The following is a 17,662-nucleotide window of genomic DNA, read 5'->3' as shown; positions in this document are numbered from 1 at the left end:
CAAGCTGAAACCAAAATTGAACATCAAAAGATACAGTTGTTTTAAAGAATTTGCATATTCATTTGGCATGATGTTATTTACTTTCAAACTATATTGCCCACCTATTATCTTGCATTTGATGAACTATTAAGGTTGTTCCTGTTGTGTATGATGAAAATATGTTTTAAACAGTTCTAGAGATTCACTCTCTTATGGATGAACATTGATTTCTCACTTTTTGAATCCTAACGCTTTTCATCACAGGATTGTTCCGAAGATTGCTGTACCATATACATCAGTGATCTGGCTGATTGTATATTAGACAAATATCAGCCCAACTTAATGAAACAAACACAATTCCCTTTTTTATCCCTATTTATTATAGTCTCATCTTCTGCAGCAGTGGTATATGTTTATAATGAATTGTCAGTGGAAATAGATTTGTAAGGACAAATGCATTAATCAATCATTTATAACAAACAAAACAAGACTGTTTACAACTCTGGCAAGGGCATAAACATAATAGTTCTAGAAGACATGTCTTTACCTCAGCTATTTATGAAGTTTCATTATACCACCTAATGTGCCTGCTACAAATGTTATCTGGTTATCAATCTATTATGCTAGTAACTTTCATAAGTGCTTGCCCGATTTGTAGGTAGCTGGTTGTGCTGAAGTGCTTGGGACCCTGTGAAAAAACAACAATCAGTAGTCATAGGTACATCCTTTTTGAAGTTATGATTTAGGCACTACATCCTTAATTTCTAGTGATACAGGTCGTCTTTGTTTTCGCGTAAGTCGCTATCGTTCTACGACGAATAAAGAACTGAATGCTACTGGAAAACGAACTTACTACGAAACTACATTTCCTACAGTCCTTTTTGGTTTCCGTAAAAAAAAATTTCTTTTATGAAGAATAACTTGAAATCAGTATTCTCGGGACTAGGGGATGTCCCAAATCGTTGTGCAGAAAAGGTGAAAAATAAATCGTATGAAGCGGTCTACGTTATTACTTCGAAATGCAGTTACCTGTGGAGGATGTTGGTTAGACCCAGCTAGACTGCACTCCAAAGTGTAGATGTTGCTGATGCCTAGATGACGCCATCCCACGATTCTGGCAGTAGTTTCACGATTTTTTTCAACTTCAAAGGAACACTGGTCTGTATCGAAAAGAGGCAATTCCGATTGCAGTAGTCGCACGAAAAGCTATTATATCGTTTTCGACGAAGATACACATGAAAACGAAAGAGAGATAAATCATTGTTATTCCGGAAGATGGTAAAAAATGCGGACCCATGCAAAAATACAAATCTTTAAGGATATCGTAAATAGTGCTAGCGACACTTTGGGAAGATATATACATTAGCAAATGAAGTAAGACAACTAGGACATGTTGAACATTGCAACCTATCATCCAACACAATTTCATGGGAAAAGAACTTGCAAAAATTTTTCCGAAACACTGACCATAAGGATAGACGTTTTATTTACTTCCCATGAGCTGTGTGACCTATTTGAATAGCCACAACTCTCCCACCTTCAATTCGAACGGGACTCTTAAGGCATATACAAATAGGATCGAAAGTTTTTCGTAACACACCCTACACCTCTAACGGGGATTCTAAGCTAGGCAATAAAAACAAAAGAATAAAAATACTACAGGAGATTAACTCCACTTACAAAACGAAGCAACAAAAAATTACCGGTATGGGGATGGCGACATCATTGTCACGTTCATCGTTCTTCTGCTCCATGGCAGAATGGTCACCTTGGCCATTCATCTGTGACCAATCGTCCGGACACCAACTCTGTGAAGCTTTACATCCATAGACAAAAGCATTGAAGCGGCGGGAATGACCGTGCATATCACAAAGCACGACGGGCTTGGCATCAAGGATCCGGCACATGAACTCGAGTAAACCCTGCCAAAAATGCAAAAAGCGTTTAACGACTAGACAACAACAACAAAAAAATATATGTATGACATTGAGCGATGAATTAATACCTTGGCGTGGTAAATGGTTGGATGGCGATACAAGCTGATTTGTATGATAACAACATGAAAACGAAAACAGAAAATAACATTAATCATTTTTTCCATTGTGCAAGGAAAATACTATAAAAGTAACATACTCAGGCGTTAGCCAACGTCGGTTTAGATCCTCGTTACTTAACTCAGTCCGACTACTGCAAAATGAAAGAAAACTTTAGAATTGTACAATATGTGGTAACGCAACTATTCAACGTTACTAAATATTAAAAAAAAAATTAAGGGGACGGCCTTCCTAAGGTTTAAGATCTAAAAATTTGTGTCTAGTACTTGATCTAATTTTTTTCAAATTTTGCAACGACTCACTTCCCTATTCGCTTGTTACACAAAATTTTAGCACACAATCATAAAAAAATATTTACGATTTTACTGGTTGCCGTCCGCGATTCAATGTAGGTATATAGATTTTTAAAATATAAAGGCCACGCAATATAGTACACAAGTACAACGTTCATTTCCTATACTAAGTTTTTATTTTAGCACGGAAAAGCATCATTATAAAAATACCAAACTACACGTGCTTTTGTTACGCTTGAACTTATAAATATTCTGTTTACTGCTAAGGACATACTTATATGCTTTGCCAAACAACAAGATCTGGAGGTCCCTTCAGTTTAAAAATTTTGATTTTTTTTTCTAGCTAATACCTTGAAAGACACAACCTTCTCTGACAAGACGAAAAGCATAATTCGCTTCCATCCTGTAGGTCTTTGAACGGTTTCCGGAATCCAGTCGCGGTTTTCCGTTTTGAATAGCACATTCCCGCTACGTTATAAGGAGCGCTAGTCAGGAAACGACCGCAATCGTCCTTTTTAATACACTCATTTTTTTCCCAATTTTCCTGGCAGTCAGCGTTAATAGCTGCTGCTTTGGAAGTCATTGAGCTGTTTTTTTTTTCTGAACCTTGCTAGCGCATCTGAAAGGCTAAATTGAAATAATTTTTTTGTGTATGTGTACAGTTAACACCCCACGGCTAGGTATTACTCCAGAGCCAATCAGCACCACAGAATCACTAGTCATTCTTCCGATGAAGAGAAAACCATAAAAGTGGACGCTTCATATAAAAATGTGAGGAAGGCGCTGACTACGAGGCAGTTCACGTTTTAGATCGGGAAGAAGCACATCTACAGTAGTGTTTCCATTATCGAGCTAGGACTTCAACAACAATCAAAAAACGATGGCAAGGATTTCATGTTGCATCTTTTTCTTGTCTTTTTTTGCAGCCATTACAGGTAAGTCTTTGCGATTGGTTCTGAAACTCTTTCATCTTCTGATCAATTCAATCAAATCACTTTCAAAGATTTTTTTTTTTTAATGCTGCTCTAACTTTCAAATAAAAAAGCAATTACTCTGATTATTCTTTTGAATTCAATTTTCCATTTTTGAAAACTACCGCCAAGGCTTTCGAGTTGTAAGATCAAGGAAATGTTCGAATTATTCTTTGGTTTAATCATAGAGCTGTTTTTCACATAGACACACTTGAAAAGCAGACAAATGTGAATAATCAGCCCCCTTAGAGTTGTCCCCTCGAGAAAAATACGAAATGTTTAACTTGTTACTTTTAAAATTATACCCTTGCACTGAAAACTAATTAAATATGCACCTGTAGGGAAAAATTACATTTTTCAAATAAGTTTTTTTTTACCACATGACAGTTGCGTTCTATCAATTATAGTTCACACGAACAACTACACTTGAAGCGCTAAACAGGTTTTTCTTTTGTTTTCTTGGTAGCGGGTCAACGTATTTCCACTGCGAAAATCGGCGACAACAGATATTTCATCTCTTGGCAAAACCCTTACGCCCCCCGTCTTAATTTTCATTTGGCTTACCAGTAAGATTGACATTGGAAAACAAGTTTGTTTTAATTCGCCACGTAACATTAAAAAAAAACCTTTTCTCCCTCAAGATACTGTCGAACAATTGCGATGGAGCTTATAAGCTTGGAATCTGCCGAGGAGGCCCAGCAATTAGCCGATTATCTTCGCCCAGGTAAAAATGTCGGCTTCTCTCAAGAATTAAATTAATTTTGTTCAACGACAAAATTGAGACGATTGTTTTTCCAAGTTTTTCGACATTTTGCATCGTGTCTACGTATATATCGCAGTTTAAATGGCTTTCGGCTTTGAAGATATTGATTAAAACGGCTAAATTATGCATTTAGGGTCATCTGCGGCGGATTTTTGGACGTCTGGAAATACACTGGGGACTAGCACTTGGCTCTGGCTGAGTAACGGCTCCCCATTTAACGGCACTTTTAACTACTGGCCCAACGGACTGGAACCTAGTCGGTGGGTTTAATTCAGCCGCTTTATTCCTTTTTCGTATTGATTACACGCGCTGTTCCCAACAAAAACATTAAACTCCCCGAATAAAAAGCCAGCAGGAAAAAGGGGCATTCTAACGCGGACTTGCTAAATAACTTGCAGTTAGTCGCTGATACATTCACTGGGGAATTTAAACAAAGCGGATAAAATTTTTTCCTATATCTTTTATCGGTCATTAACTCCTTTTCTATGAATTCTCGCTGTGCCTTGAAACGCATCGTTTTTTTCTCAAGTGACTGTTACTTTATTTACGTAGTTCTGCAATGTCATCTTTCATTTTTCTTTTGTTTCGTACGCTGCATTTAGATCAACCGACTCCAACTGTCTATTGGTAACCGACCAAACGCAAACTTGGCGAGCCGAGAACTGTGCCCAGAATAACCATTTCATTTGTGAGCAAACGCGCTGTTACTTCTACAATTTCAACCCCTTCGCGGCGTTATCTACGACGCCTACGGGACACACAGCTCGATAAAGCTTGCAGTGCTCCTTAGCGTAAAAATTCATCAAAGTGTGAAATAAGAAGGGAGAAAACTTTATGCATCATCATCGTCGTATGGCTTTGAATTACTTAACCTAACGTACGCTCACCGAATTTTACCTTACTGGGCCATTGGTTCTTTAATTTATGTCTCTTTGAAATGGTTGGTTAACTTGCTTCAATACATTTTTAATATAACTTAAACGTTGGCCTCGATACTAGGTTGTTTTCAACTCTTTAGGCTTCCGCTATGCAAAACAATGGCTACTAAAAACAGGCGACTGAATAACAAGGTATTCTTGCACCAAGCGTTTGACCCATTAGCCGTTACGTGCGTGTGTAAATAAGCAGTGGGTGAACTAACTTAGCATTAGTTAATGGAAAAGATTTGGAACGTACCATCCATGCACCGTCCCGTCGACATTCAACATCGGCAGGATCACAAGAGGATGCGCTTGCTTGGAGTCAACCACATTCTGCAGAGCTGTGATGATGAGGCCTCTCATTACCCACGAGGAGTTCGATTCGCCAGGATGGACTCGAGACATAAAAACGCAAGAGGACTAGCCCCATAAGCATCCGCAAGTCATCGCAATCATTGAACATAAAATCACACGGAGGGGGACAGTTAAAAGATGTAGGTTAGCATACGTGTTGGTAACAAAGCATTCGGATCAAGTGTAGTGCCTATACCTTTGCATCTCCTTTGTAGTCAATGAGTAACAAAGGAACAAGGTTCCCACAGGGAGAGCGACAAAGAGTAGTCACGCGTAAACGATCGTCTTTAAGGGGAAAAATGCTTCTTTGCCATGTAACGGTATCTGTCTGGAAAGAACAAATAAGATATTTGTATCGTGTGTTAATCGTCAGTTTTACGGCAGAAATATTTTGCTTACCATTAGTTGACTGTAGGTATACGGATAGTGATAGGCAATATATACGACGTCGTTATCGTATGGGAACCGAAGGCTGTAAACATAATGTTAAAATGACACCGTACTGATGGAGTTAATAGATGGACAATAAACAAAGTCTACGTGAATGAAAGGCTCCAATAAGACTGATCGGCAACAGTTTGTCGGAAGCCGTTGCGATAATAACATATAGACGTGCCACTGCGCTCCCAAAGTGGATAGCCGGACGCCAAGTAACGCTTCACAGAGAATATCACGGGTTGCATGCCTGAGTCCAACGTCGAATATGGATCGTAAACAAAGGGAAATATTTGTTCATCCTCACGCAAACAAATATAATATGGATAGAACGGTAAATGTTCTGTGAAGATTAGCAACGAGACCTTGATTAAACAGTGTTCGTTGTTTCTCCAAATTTATAATATTGAAAGTGTACGTGTTGGATGGACATACACCTTCACCAGAAATTCGAAAGTAGAACCACTGTTGACGTCCACATGAATTCACGTCAGAATTCAATATCAGATCATACTCCTGTTTTCCAACCTGTTAGGGATATTAGGGCTGATGAATTTCGTCAAAATTGAACAAAGATCTCTCTCATACCCGCATAGCACGACGGAGGTTGCCACTTTCAAAGCGCGATTCAAATTCCAGCGGTACATCGGGTTTGCCTATGTGATGTTTTGATATCGTTTCAATATCTTCCATGCGGATTGAGCGTGTTTGCTCGGCTTCCAACAACTGAGCGTCAAGGTCGTAAACGACTACCGGCCGATACGAATTTGGATTTAAAACCAAGTTTAATGACTTGAATAATTTACTCCTAAAACGACATATTCTCCGTTATTGACAATGGAAATTTATTTTTAATGGCGTTATTTGAATACCTGCACACAGTGCGATCTTTTATGAAGAAGGGCTCTTCAGCTATGTTTCCAACCGCATTAATCCAATCCGGACACGGAATAAGACGAAAACCATGGATGGATTTGGTTCGACGAGCAAAATATTCATAAATTTGCTGGCGGGTCCAACCTGACCCTATCGATTGAGACGCATTTGTTAGCTCATCTTCGTTGTCTTGCTCAGTGGAATCGAAATGCTGCCGATATTGTTCCAGCTCTTCAGCACTTCGGTATGGATTCAGTGGTGGATGGCATTTCTTTGACTTCTTTTTTGTGCCATTGGTGAACGAACACGTACGAGAATCTGGAAGAGAACTTTTTCCTGTCTCTTCCTCTTCTTCGCTTTCTTCACTCGAATCCGAGGACGCGGTATCGCCTAATTTTAAGAATTGTCAAGATTATTCAGAACAAATTTCGCCCAGGTGCATCAGCGACAGGTGAGAGAAAAAACAGTATGGCATATTAGTATTGAACCTGACAATGCGGAAGATCCAAAAGGCGAGTAGCTGAGAGCAGAGTATTTGCATCCTGTTACAAGTAGATCATGAAGTGGACCACATCTAAGAATAGTCTGCCCAATTTTGTAGATGATGGTGTCGCGATTTTTTTCATTTTGAATCATAAGCAAGAAAGCGTGCAAGCGTTCTACGACTTTGGCTTCGATAATTAGTTGGCGTCCTTCTTCTGAAATATCAAAACAACGCCAACGATATCTTACGCTTTAATCGAAAGAAGAATCTCAGTTACAAAAATAAAAATGAAATCGGGATTACTGTGCCGGGAAATGCTCGATAAAATGGACGCAGCGCATTTGTGCTGTTTCAGTGTCAGCTTTCGGTTACCACTCTTTGACTCGAGCAACTTTAGAACGTCGAGGACTAGCTGGTTTGCTTCGACCGTTTGGCGTTGGCAAACAGTCAATGCATTTGTCTCTGCCAAGGCATAAAAAAAAACTTGAGAATGGTAACAAAAAATACTTCAAACCACCTTCTCGTCTGTTATCATATAATTTTTTTTTTTTTAGTTTATCCGAGTTTCAAAAATCTATGTGCGCTGTTACAGAAATGTTGGCAGACCTGCAACGAAAGATATACGCATGACACTAATGTTCAAGGATTTATATAATTCTTACTATTTTTAAAAATGTGATTTAGAATGTCCAAAGCTAAAAAGCGGTGTTCTGTTAGTACGGAAAACCCAAATTCGAATGCCAATTCGATTAGTATAGGCCATAATAGTAGTAACGTAGGGCTCACCACACTCAAAAATGGCGTATCTACATTTCAAATGTTATTTGTTTATTATTTGCATTTTATGTATTTATATGAAATACATGTTGTTGGTACATACCTTTTTTAGTTGCCAAAAGAACTTCAAAAATTGCTTGGATAATATATAATATATCACCCCGAATTTGATTATTCCTTGTTATCTGTCAAAGGGTATAAAGGATGAAATATTTATTGTGCTACGTTAGGAAGTAGTTTGGCTAATGGTATTTATCGCTAAACGGCAGAAAACTCTAAAAGAAATTAAAATTATGATTTAAAAAAAAATAAATCATGGAAATTGTTCGGAAGAGCACTGCTACAGCAAAAGATACGATATCTCAGTGGATCGTGCTTTAAATGAATAGTTAGATTCGACAGGCCATACTCATGCATTTGTAATTGCAGCGACTGAAGCTAAAGTTGATGACAAACAATAATAAGCCAATCAGTAAGTCGGCAAAAAAAAAGTATTTTATGTGATACTAATCTGTTTTTTAACATTGAAACAAGTCCACTGTGATGTCATACACTATAGCTTGATGTCTTTTAAAATATCGGCAAATTAAACCGTGGCTGGTTCGGTGTCGAAAAACACCTGCCTCCTGGCGGAAGGAAATGAACTACATTTTTTTTGGCTATTTGCCTGGCCTCTTTGGCTCCCACGTACGGTTTTCTCTATTACGTGTGTATGAGGAAGACCAAAATTCTTATTTTTCGTTACATATAGAAGAGCTTATTCTTGAAATTGCATATGATAAACAAATTGAAACTGCCATACCTTGAGAAGATTCGCCAACCCTGGGAAAGCTATCGAATTATATAGCCTTTCTACGAACTGCCGCAACCCCTTTGCATCTACAAAACCACACATACCCACTTGTTAATTTAGAAACCTGTCCATACGACTCACAGAACCATTTACGACTTGTGATGGATTGACTAACCTTGAAAGCAGCTAAGAATATTCTTGGTTCGACTAATCAACGTTGCAAAAGTCTCTCCAGGTATGTTTTCCGCAATCGAATTCCATTCACGAAGGATTTGCTCAAAATCTTCTTCCACCATCACATTCGGTTCCTCAGAGTATATCGCCTTTACAGAGCAATATAAAGTTACAGACTGGATCTCAGCCTGTCCAGTAAATATTATTCAACCGTCAGGAACTCAAGAGAGACTTTCACAGATAACCACGTCCTGGCGAACTCGAAAAAACCGATGTTCTTTTCAGAAAGAAAAACAGTCAGAAATGAGAGCCAAAACCCAAGCCACCTATTGATAAAAATGCATACCTGATAGGATAATAAAACGGTCACGTGATGCGTGAATTTGTATTTCCGTAATATGCGAGCAAGAAGAAGCTTTTCTTACCACTTGACAGCGTTGAACTGCTGTTAGCTGATACTGTTTAGAAACAAGAAAATACTGTAGCGTCGCCTGAGGGTCTGTAGTTGTCAGGGCATATAGTTTGCGCATTGTGCATTATTCAGTTTGATTTCTACTTTTAATAGTTGGACTACAAACAGTGTTTACTTTATAACTTTAAAAATATCGACCAGTCAAAATATCTTAAAGCAGAATGTCTGCCAAAGACCAGATGAGAGCTATGTTAGACCAATTAATGGGAACGACGAGGGATGGTAACTAACAGTAAACGTTTTAAAACAAGATTTCGTTTTTCAATTTACCCATGTTTTTAATTAAATAGGCGAGAGTTCTCGATACAACGTCAAGTTCACCGATCCTAAGGTCTGCAAGAGTTTTTTGCTGGGATGCTGCCCTCATGAAATCTTGGCCTCAACTGTAAGTATTTAATGAGATAATGTCTCTAGAACCCTAAAACCCACTATTTTGAGAAAGAAAAAAAAACAACTCCTTGGTTGTATTGCTTGTAAATATTGTGCCTGAAAAGTAAACTCCTCTCTGATCTTGCTTTGCAAATTTGTGTATCAAATAACTGAAATGAGGTACAGTAGTTCCTATTCTCAGTTGTTGTTCCTACTCTGAACTTCATTGTTGAAGCAAGATCAGTGAGTTAGTTTCTCGAGACACAGGGGTCCATTAAACCAGGGGACCTGACTTCTTAACTGATATTTCTATGTTTTTGCGTGGTGCAGTGATGTTATAATGGGGCAACAGATTACTCTACGCTTTCTCAGTACCACATTACACCTCAAGTGGCCGTAAGTAAGACTTAATGGCAGTGGTGCGTTGCCAACCTCCTTTGTACCTTTTAAGAACAATCCAACAGCTACTTTTAATCAACAAAAAAGCAGTGGCTAGAATTCCTGTCCCTAGTAAACAAAGTACACTGTTGGTTAATCAACAAAGTATGGCTACAGTGTCCATGCTGAGCCAACACAGTGAGAAAGGGCTGTTGGGTAAGTGTGAAACCACGACTCCTCTTCATTTACAACGGCTATCTTTTTTGTTGCCTGGTTGACACATTTCTGTCGTCAACCAACTTCGTGAATTCGTGGTCTCTATTCGTATTTTCTACCTTACGATTCTTAGCGGATGGATATCGGAGAATGCGCCAACATCCACGATTTAGCTCTTCGAGCGGACTACGAAAAAGCCAGCGAATCCAAGGACTACGGCTATCAAGTTGATGTAAGATAAAATTGTTTTCAATTCTTGTTTCTTTTCATCATACTGCTTCATTGTGATGTACTGAAAATTGATTTTCTTGTAAAGGCGATGGATCATTTGACCACATTTGTCGGTGAATGTGACCGGAAGACGGAAGCAGCCAAAAAGCGATTGGCTGAGACCCAAGAAGAATTGTCGGCTGAAGTGGCCGCCAAAGCGCAAAAGGTTTTTCTCACATCCTCTACGGAACCCTTTGCAGAAACTGATAACGTAACTTTTGGCACTTAGGTTCATCTTTTAGCAGAACAGATTGGTCAGAAATTGGCGAAGGCGGAGCAGTTGGGTGCGGAAGGATTTGTTGATGAATCGATGAAAATGATGGAAGAGGTATAGTTTACGGCTACTTTCGTTTCTTTTTTCTGGACGAGTTTTATCTTAATCCATCGAAGGTCGAGGAGTTTCGGAAGAAGAAGGCCGCAGCTGAGCAAGAATACCGGAATGCTATGCCAGCCTCTTCCTATCAGCAACAGAAACTACGTGTCTGCGAAGTTTGTTCGGCCTATCTTGGCATCCATGACAACGACCGTCGTCTGGCAGATCACTTTGGTGGCAAGCTTCATCTCGGCTTTATTAAAATCCGTGAGAAGTTGGCCGAACTTCAGGTAGTTTCCTAATAACTATTCCGTTGATCGTGAAATATGTTCAAGATGAATGTAACTAGGTAAAAGTGGAAGAGAGACGCCGTCAACGTCACGTTCAGCCTGTAACTGAAGACAGAGAGAAACAGAGGGAACGCCAGCGTGAGCGTGAGAGAGAAGATCGTGAAAGAGAACGCGAAAGAGAAAGGGAAAGAGACCGACGGAGAGAGAGGCGTCGTTCACGCGATAGGTCACCGGAACGACCCCGTGACAGACGCAATGATGGTAGGAACCGTCCTCGTTCTCCGGCCTCACGCAACCATCGCCAACGGTCTTCCTCACGAGATTCGGGGATTCATCCAGAAAATTATTAAAATCAAAAGCAATCATGTGTTTTGAAATCATGAAGTCCCGCCCATTGTCCATCCTTTGTTTTTTGAAGTAATACACCTGAAATTTAAGATCTTTGTGTTAGTTGGTAAAACAATATATAAACAGCTGTAAAACCCACTTTTCAGTACATTGGCTTCGTTGTATAGATGTTCGTGTAATATACCAAAAGTGACTTCCAATACACACGACCAATTATAAAATATAAATTACATTAGCTTCTTAAATCGAAAAGTATCAGCTTATTGGAAGTGAGGATTGGTTAGGAAGTACTACACTCACTCCAAAAAACATAACATACTCCTCTGCGCAAAAACAAACATCACACTTTATGAGATAAACTTCTTGTAACATTGTTACCTTTCTTTTGCAGCATTGTCTTTTGGCGCATGGTAGTATGTATGTATAGTGGAAGCGAGTACATTAGAATTGCTGGAAATTGAACATATAAACAACGAGAAATAAACGGAAATAATTTAAGATTTAAAAAAATTTGATTCCCACAGAGTACATGGCAATAAGCAGCATACTTCCCTCTAAGAAACTTTTGGGCGTTCCGATTACTGACGCATGAATGAAAAGCAGTAATCCGAATAGCTCCAAGGTGCCTACACACAATTACTGAAGCGAATCTCTTTAAATCCTCTTTTCAAGCCGGTAAAGATGGCAAGTAATTAAAAAGCGGCGATTGTAAATGTGTTCTGTTAAACGGTGTTACCAACTTCACGGGAAAATGTGTAACGAAAATAAGCGACAAAAAACTACAAAATAAAACAGCAAAATAAAAAAAAAAATAAAAAAAAAAAGACAAATAGGCCAAAAGAGAAATCAAGAAAGATGTGCGTGTTAAAATTCCCAGCGAGTGGCCATCTCAGAATCGCGACTTCCGGCTGTGAAAACGCCGTTCTTGTCAGCCATTAGGTACGCACCGTCGCCACTCTTGATACACAGTTTGGAAGGCTCGCGTAGTTCCAGATAAAAACCCTCGGGGGTGTCACCGTCAGCTGTGATTCCATCAGAGCCTACTTGCCAATAACGACCGCTCTGACCTATTTTTTTTTGTTACACAAGAAAGAATGAATAGCCGTCACCAGAATGACAGTTCCAAAAATTATTTTTAATACCTTTGAAGAAGACTAGACCCAGTGGCCCACGTTCCACTTGGATGGCTTCATAGTTAGCTTTGTTACATTCTAATTTGCAATTTGAGCCACTCTTGTAGCCAACAAATCCCTGCTCGGATTTCAATACCAGCATAGGTCTAGAAGAAGTGCAGTAGCAATTTGTCAGCCATCTAGGTCAATAACATTTGTGAATAATTACTAAATATACCTGTTGATCAAGTAAAAGAAGAATTTGCTTGACTCATCGATTGAATCAGCGTTGGCAAACAGATGTCCAGACTTTTTGGTTCCGACAAATTTACCATTGTTGGCACGGAAACCAATCGAGCCGTCCTCTTGCCAATCCATTTGGAATAGGGCGTTTGAACTCCTAACAAGAACAACTATTAGATACCCTGGTTAGCCACAAACACTACACGAACAGTCGCAACATTACTTTTTCGAGGAAGACGCTTGGATGCCCCCAGCCGTCTCCAAAGTCCAGTAGCGGTCACCCATCGTTCGAATGTACCAGCGTCCAGTCGAAACATCGTACTCGAGTTGAAAAGTTTCATGGTCCGAGATTTCGTCCTGGTTGGCCGTGACATCAACACCTACAGATTTTTCAAATATATTTCAATTACGGTAATGTCCAGCCGCATGCGGAACGGGGTGGTGTGTAACACAAACAACGTGGCAATCCTCCGCGACCGCCAAATGCACTCGAAAAAAAAACCTAATCCAGTCACGTATTGTGGTCGGATTTTTTCTTTTCCGTGCTCCTATTTCTTTCCCTATCTTAACAGTTCGAAAAAAAAAAATACTAGCCACAATAACGTTCGTCTTCTTCTCCCAGCAGAAAAATACAGTCACGCCAGACGCTTTCACACGGCCATTAATCCGACTTGTATCATTGGAGTACAGTCGTCTCATGGTACGAATGGAACCATGTGAATTCCGTAAACAGTATTATATTAAATAACTAGTCAGAGAAATTCGAAGTATGTTTCAGAAGCGAGACGACGCTAAAAACTAAATTTTCAGTTGGGGGGAGAGTAAGATGGCCTCTGGCTGTTGTTGAGGGAAACACTTGGAGGGGGAAAAGAGGAAAAACGTGGTTCAGAGGGGGAGGACGAAATGGATCAATACGAAACGCGGAAGCCTCGAAAATCGATCCGAAATAATGTCTTTACCTTCTTGCATCTGTCAGTCGCCATTTGCCAACACGTGCACGTCCGTCAGACGCCCTATTGATTAGTCTAGGGAAAAGAAAAAAAGCTTGAGTGCGACTAGCTCTTGAAAGACGGCCTCTTGAACCCGGTTAATGGTTATGGCCGTATGAACCAAGTCAAAAGAAACAGACATTTTTCTTTTAAAAATAAGGTACGGTCTGGTATTCCTATTGCTCCCCCACGACCACCCCCTCGTGTCTTCTATTTCTATTTCTCGCATTCTAGACAAGTCGCTTTAAAAATGTTTACAGCAATCAAATGCGAGGAATGAAGTGCATTTCCGAAATTTATTTACCTTGTTTGACGGAGACATAACGGCTATTCATCATGGCGACAAAGACTGCTTGGGCCAGCGAGTCTTCGAGCGTGAACAGCTCGTCCTTGGTCACCGAAGTCGAACGCGTCCGCAAGACGGCCTGTCAAAACAATATGAGAAACAAAATAAGAAAGAACACCATGAAACACTTGCCCTTTTCCTTATGAATAGTTGACATCATCTATTATCTACACTACATTAAGAAAACCGATCGTGCCTAACTATTCGTCCTGATTTCATTTCCCAGTCTTAAAATCCCATTATTTTGTAAACAATCCATGGTAAACAATGCAACAGCCACCTATTGAGACTATCTTCTTTCTTGACCGACAAAACCGATCAACCTTTTAACCGAGTAGAGCATAACATGAGCCCACCACAGGCACAATCCTCTTCTTTCTCACCACTGCTTTCCAATCTTGTAAAATGATGGGGGAGGACGACTCGGCAAAACGTAGGGTGAAACGGGACAAAAAATCGATAACGCTGAAATACAGATGTGAAGGGAAGCACAAACCTTGGATCCGAGAGGGGCCAAGTAAAGTCCCTGGGTATCGCGTAGAGCCAAAGCTCCGGCGTGGTATTCAAGAGAAAAGAGGCAAGTTGCGTTGCACTGCTCCAGCAGTCGGCCGTCGCGCGATAAGTAACGGTTGTTGGCCGTGTGGATGGCATAGAGGCGCGAGTCGTCGCGGAATTCGAGCGTAAAGAGCGTCGTCGAACCCCATGGAATGTTGGCGTCGACGTGGATCTCGTCGCCTTGATCGCTCAAATGTGCGAATCGACGTCGACCCATTGAACGCAAGTTGACTTGAGGTCGTGCAGCCAAGTGAACAAACCTATTAAAGATTTAAATGTTTCAAATCAGTGACGTCTACATGCCAGGTGCGGTTCATAAAGTCATAACCATTATTGAGTTAATGCCATCATTATAACACGTAGAGTATTATTTGTTATTGACTACAATCATTACCATAGTTCGTTCTCGGTAGGGGTCTTGGCCGAGCAGACCAGCTTGTCAGCGGAGGCGCCCAGGAAATATCCGCGTTCCGGGTGCTTTAAGGCCCACTTGCCGGCAGCCGATTCGGGTACGAAGATCTCGAAACGCGCTCCGTTGTCCTTTTCTTCGGCATCGCAAGTTACATTGCCGAACTGCGTAGAAAGGGAGAGAGTTCACAGAACAATATTAGAGAAAAACCGGTCGAACAGGTGACGGTTGGTCGGGGAAAAAGAAAAATAGAGGACAATCACCTGGTCGACGGAGAGGTACTTGTCCAGATGCGATCGTAAGCAGACGGCGTCGGTGTTGTCGCCGAAGGCTTCCAGAGTCCACAGCTGCTTCTTCTTCAGTGTCAAGCCGTTGGCGTTCACCTAGAAAATAAACGAGTCGTACGGGTTCATTACGCAAACTGCAAAGCTACTTAACCAGCTTAATGTTATCTTGTCTTACTTTAAATCCAAAAGTTTCCGCTGTCAGGTATTTCAAACGAGAATTGACAAGGCCGACAATCCACGTTGTCAAAGGTTTCTCACTGATGTTCGCATCCCCATTGGATGAATGGCCGTTCTGACCCGTCATTTTTTTTTCGGATTTTCCTTTGGCTAGATTGGATTTAGTCCTAAAATTCACACTGCTACAACAAAAAGAATAATAAAAGGATAAGAATGACGCATGTTGTAATGAGCCTTTGTCGACACCACATGTTCGCCAGACCCATAATTCTAACCAGTCACCCTGGCCTTTTTTTTCTTTTTTCTCTCGCTCTTAAAAAACCGAGCCCGAGGGTTCACGTGTTTGCAGCTGTTATTTCACCCTCACTGCTTAGAACTTTAAATATCCATTTTTTTTTTACTTGATACCAAATTGTTTAAGACCAACTAACCGCATCTAACATCCGTTTTCTCAGCATATCGCAAAGCCTTCTGTTATCAAACCTCATTCTGATAAGAATAAGAAGGGTTACAAAATAAGACACGAGAAAATACACCCACCATGTGTTGTTCTTTAGAACTAAAACCACATTTTTTTTTAGCGTACATGCGAGAAAAGTTCCAGTGGCTGGGGGCAGTATCTTGTTACATGTGATATACAAGATGTCAATCCGAATTTCTCATAAACTTGGGTTTCTCAGTCTGAGGGGTCACGATTGTGTTGAATAGGACAGTATCGGGAGGAGGGTATAGAATCAGTAGTAATAACACGTGCATGGGTAGCCATGAGGTTGCGTGCAAAAAGAAAGACCTCATCACACACATACGTATCGATTTCTGTGCACGTTGCAAAAACATTGAAAGCAACCGGACTCGATCTTGTTCTCTCAGGAAAAATCCCGTTATGATTACCTTTGTGAGACGTCTTAAGTAGACCAAAATTTGAATAAATCAGAATGACGAGTTTGACACACTGCACTGGCACACGCACACACGATGATAGAGAAAGAAGACACTGAAAACCCGCTAAGTTTTGGAACGAGAGAAAAAAAATTTTAAAATGGAGTTGATAACCTCGCCGAAACACTACCACTAGAGCCGACGTCGGGGACTCGAATGAACTGCAGAAGACACGGACTCTGCATGTAGGCTCTTATGGCGGCACTAGCCCACCAATGGGAATACAGCTTTGCTGACTTCCTTTCTGACAGCCAATAGAGGCAGTCGTTTCTACTACTAGGTCCTTCTTTTTCCTTTATTCTGCTGTCGAGGGGCGCAAAAACTTGTAGCACAAGTAAATGATCCGTGGTGGTCGCACATGTTCCCTAAAGCTATGCCTGTAGATATAATTTTTTGTTGTTGACATGTCTGTCGAGGCAATTAGATTAGAAGGATCTACTAAATAATCGGAAGTTTTTACATGTATACCATGCACATCCAGTTTGCTATCACATGTTAATGAGGAAACGGGTCGAGTCAAGCTTTACTCTGGATTCGAACACGGTACTTGTTTGTGATAATAAAACTAAAGTTATGTGATATCCGGTTTTACTCTCTCATCGCTTTGAATCTGAAAGAAAAAGAATGTGACGGAGTACACGGAAATTGTCTTCCACGTGAAAAGCAGTGAACAACCCAAAGCAGTTCAGCCGAGTGACGATGATCGATCCGTTAGCAAAGCCCTCTCGCACCCCACCAATACGGACTGAGTTATGCACTACATCGAGAAAGCACTGAACGTTAAATTCTAATAAATGTTATGGACCGGACTTTAAATCAGTTGTTGATCCCGTTGGGCACATTCTTCACTGCTGAACCGTGAGACATGTTGATGGAATAATTTTCTACATCCTGTATTTAATGGCTTGATTGAACGGCATTGTGTAAGGCATCACTAATCGATTTGCTACCTCTTTGTTTGCTTTATCATTTTGTTTCTTTTACACCACGATGATTACAGTAATTATGATTTCTTAAATCTAATGGTTGTCAGAAAAGAAAAACGAGTGCTGATTGGATTCGTTTAACAACGAATC

General features: G+C 40.3%; 4 protein-coding genes and 1 long non-coding RNA gene across 9 annotated transcripts; 3 read left to right on the top strand and 2 right to left on the bottom strand.

The window, feature by feature from the left end:
• Nucleotides 1-435: 435 nt before the first annotated feature.
• LOC130685513 (cytosolic carboxypeptidase 4-like) lies at nt 436-9,181 on the bottom strand. Of its 3 annotated transcripts, XM_057508815.2 has the most exons (18): nt 8,875-9,181; nt 8,709-8,785; nt 8,010-8,091; nt 7,792-7,935; nt 7,433-7,591; nt 7,134-7,343; nt 6,642-7,035; nt 6,358-6,577; nt 6,135-6,297; nt 5,875-6,019; nt 5,734-5,806; nt 5,531-5,662; nt 5,237-5,400; nt 2,113-2,166; nt 1,985-2,018; nt 1,683-1,901; nt 1,009-1,185; nt 436-667 (listed from the first exon to the last, which is right to left on the bottom strand). In XM_057508815.2, exons 1-18 carry the CDS (start codon nt 8,993-8,995, stop codon nt 590-592), a joined length of 2,646 nt encoding a protein of 881 aa, XP_057364798.1. In that variant the 5' UTR covers nt 8,996-9,181; the 3' UTR covers nt 436-589. The 3 variants fall into 3 exon arrangements, with proteins under 3 accessions (XP_057364798.1, XP_057364799.1, XP_057364800.1); XM_057508816.2 differs by lacking the exon at nt 7,792-7,935 and having other exon boundaries at nt 8,875-9,180; XM_057508817.2 differs by lacking the exons at nt 7,792-7,935; nt 8,010-8,091; nt 8,709-8,785 and having other exon boundaries at nt 8,875-9,180.
• Nucleotides 3,102-5,041, top strand: LOC130685559 (uncharacterized). The gene is made up of 5 exons (XM_057508874.1): nt 3,102-3,261; nt 3,764-3,863; nt 3,939-4,021; nt 4,194-4,320; nt 4,663-5,041. The coding sequence occupies exons 1-5, from the start codon at nt 3,207-3,209 to the stop codon at nt 4,829-4,831; spliced, it is 534 nt and encodes a 177-aa protein (XP_057364857.1). The 5' UTR covers nt 3,102-3,206; the 3' UTR covers nt 4,832-5,041.
• A 149-nt stretch (nt 9,182-9,330) lies between the features above and the next one.
• Nucleotides 9,331-11,616, top strand: LOC130685547 (putative RNA-binding protein Luc7-like 1). 2 transcript variants are annotated; one of them, XM_057508858.2, is made up of 7 exons: nt 9,331-9,567; nt 9,636-9,730; nt 10,442-10,540; nt 10,625-10,744; nt 10,808-10,906; nt 10,969-11,181; nt 11,241-11,616. In XM_057508858.2, exons 1-7 carry the CDS (start codon nt 9,507-9,509, stop codon nt 11,529-11,531), a joined length of 978 nt encoding a protein of 325 aa, XP_057364841.1. In that variant the 5' UTR covers nt 9,331-9,506; the 3' UTR covers nt 11,532-11,616. The 2 variants fall into 2 exon arrangements, with proteins under 2 accessions (XP_057364841.1, XP_059350721.1); XM_059494738.1 differs by having other exon boundaries at nt 9,521-9,567; nt 10,045-10,540.
• Nucleotides 11,617-11,935: 319 nt separating this feature from the next.
• On the bottom strand, nt 11,936-16,697 carry LOC130685528 (protein singed-like). 2 transcript variants are annotated; one of them, XM_057508838.2, is made up of 10 exons: nt 16,539-16,697; nt 15,646-15,826; nt 15,447-15,566; nt 15,169-15,347; nt 14,716-15,034; nt 14,178-14,298; nt 13,108-13,264; nt 12,880-13,041; nt 12,672-12,808; nt 11,936-12,596 (listed from the first exon to the last, which is right to left on the bottom strand). In XM_057508838.2, exons 2-10 carry the CDS (start codon nt 15,772-15,774, stop codon nt 12,394-12,396), a joined length of 1,527 nt encoding a protein of 508 aa, XP_057364821.1. In that variant the 5' UTR covers nt 15,775-15,826; nt 16,539-16,697; the 3' UTR covers nt 11,936-12,393. The 2 variants fall into 2 exon arrangements, with proteins under 2 accessions (XP_057364821.1, XP_057364820.1); XM_057508837.2 differs by having other exon boundaries at nt 15,646-15,829; nt 16,539-16,691.
• Nucleotides 16,698-16,855: 158 nt separating this feature from the next.
• Nucleotides 16,856-17,539, top strand: LOC130685583 (uncharacterized). Its single transcript, XR_009420731.1, has 2 exons — nt 16,856-17,129; nt 17,204-17,539. It is a non-coding gene; the product is annotated as an uncharacterized LOC130685583 (long non-coding RNA).
• The last annotated feature ends 123 nt before the right edge of the window (nt 17,540-17,662 follow it).

The sequence above is a fragment of the Daphnia carinata genome, chromosome 3 (genome assembly GCF_022539665.2).
Source record: "Daphnia carinata strain CSIRO-1 chromosome 3, CSIRO_AGI_Dcar_HiC_V3, whole genome shotgun sequence".
Taxonomy (NCBI): Eukaryota; Metazoa; Arthropoda; class Branchiopoda; order Diplostraca; family Daphniidae; genus Daphnia; species Daphnia carinata.
This window is presented reverse-complemented; position numbering and strand designations above follow the sequence as displayed.

Coding starts and splice junctions, on each gene's coding strand:
- LOC130685528 (XM_057508838.2), bottom strand. CDS start 15,774: ATGACGGGTCAGAACGGCCATTCATCCAATGGGGATGCGAACATCAGT. Junction 13,265..14,177: donor TTATGTCTCCGTCAAACAAG/GTAAATAAATTT, acceptor AAAAATCTGTAG/GTGTTGATGTCACGGCCAAC. Junction 12,597..12,671: donor GGGTCTAGTCTTCTTCAAAG/GTATTAAAAATA, acceptor AAAAAAAAATAG/GTCAGAGCGGTCGTTATTGG.
- LOC130685547 (XM_057508858.2), top strand. CDS start 9,507: ATGTCTGCCAAAGACCAGATGAGAGCTATGTTAGACCAATTAATGGGA. Junction 9,568..9,635: donor AATGGGAACGACGAGGGATG/GTAACTAACAGT, acceptor TTAATTAAATAG/GCGAGAGTTCTCGATACAAC. Junction 10,745..10,807: donor TGGCCGCCAAAGCGCAAAAG/GTTTTTCTCACA, acceptor TTTGGCACTTAG/GTTCATCTTTTAGCAGAACA.
- LOC130685513 (XM_057508815.2), bottom strand. CDS start 8,995: ATGGTGGAAGAAGATTTTGAGCAAATCCTTCGTGAATGGAATTCGATT. Junction 8,786..8,874: donor TATTCTTAGCTGCTTTCAAG/GTTAGTCAATCC, acceptor GTGGTTTTGTAG/ATGCAAAGGGGTTGCGGCAG. Junction 6,578..6,641: donor AAAGATCGCACTGTGTGCAG/GTATTCAAATAA, acceptor ATGTCGTTTTAG/GAGTAAATTATTCAAGTCAT.
- LOC130685559 (XM_057508874.1), top strand. CDS start 3,207: ATGGCAAGGATTTCATGTTGCATCTTTTTCTTGTCTTTTTTTGCAGCC. Junction 3,262..3,763: donor TTTTTTTGCAGCCATTACAG/GTAAGTCTTTGC, acceptor TTTTCTTGGTAG/CGGGTCAACGTATTTCCACT. Junction 3,864..3,938: donor AATTTTCATTTGGCTTACCA/GTAAGATTGACA, acceptor TTCTCCCTCAAG/ATACTGTCGAACAATTGCGA.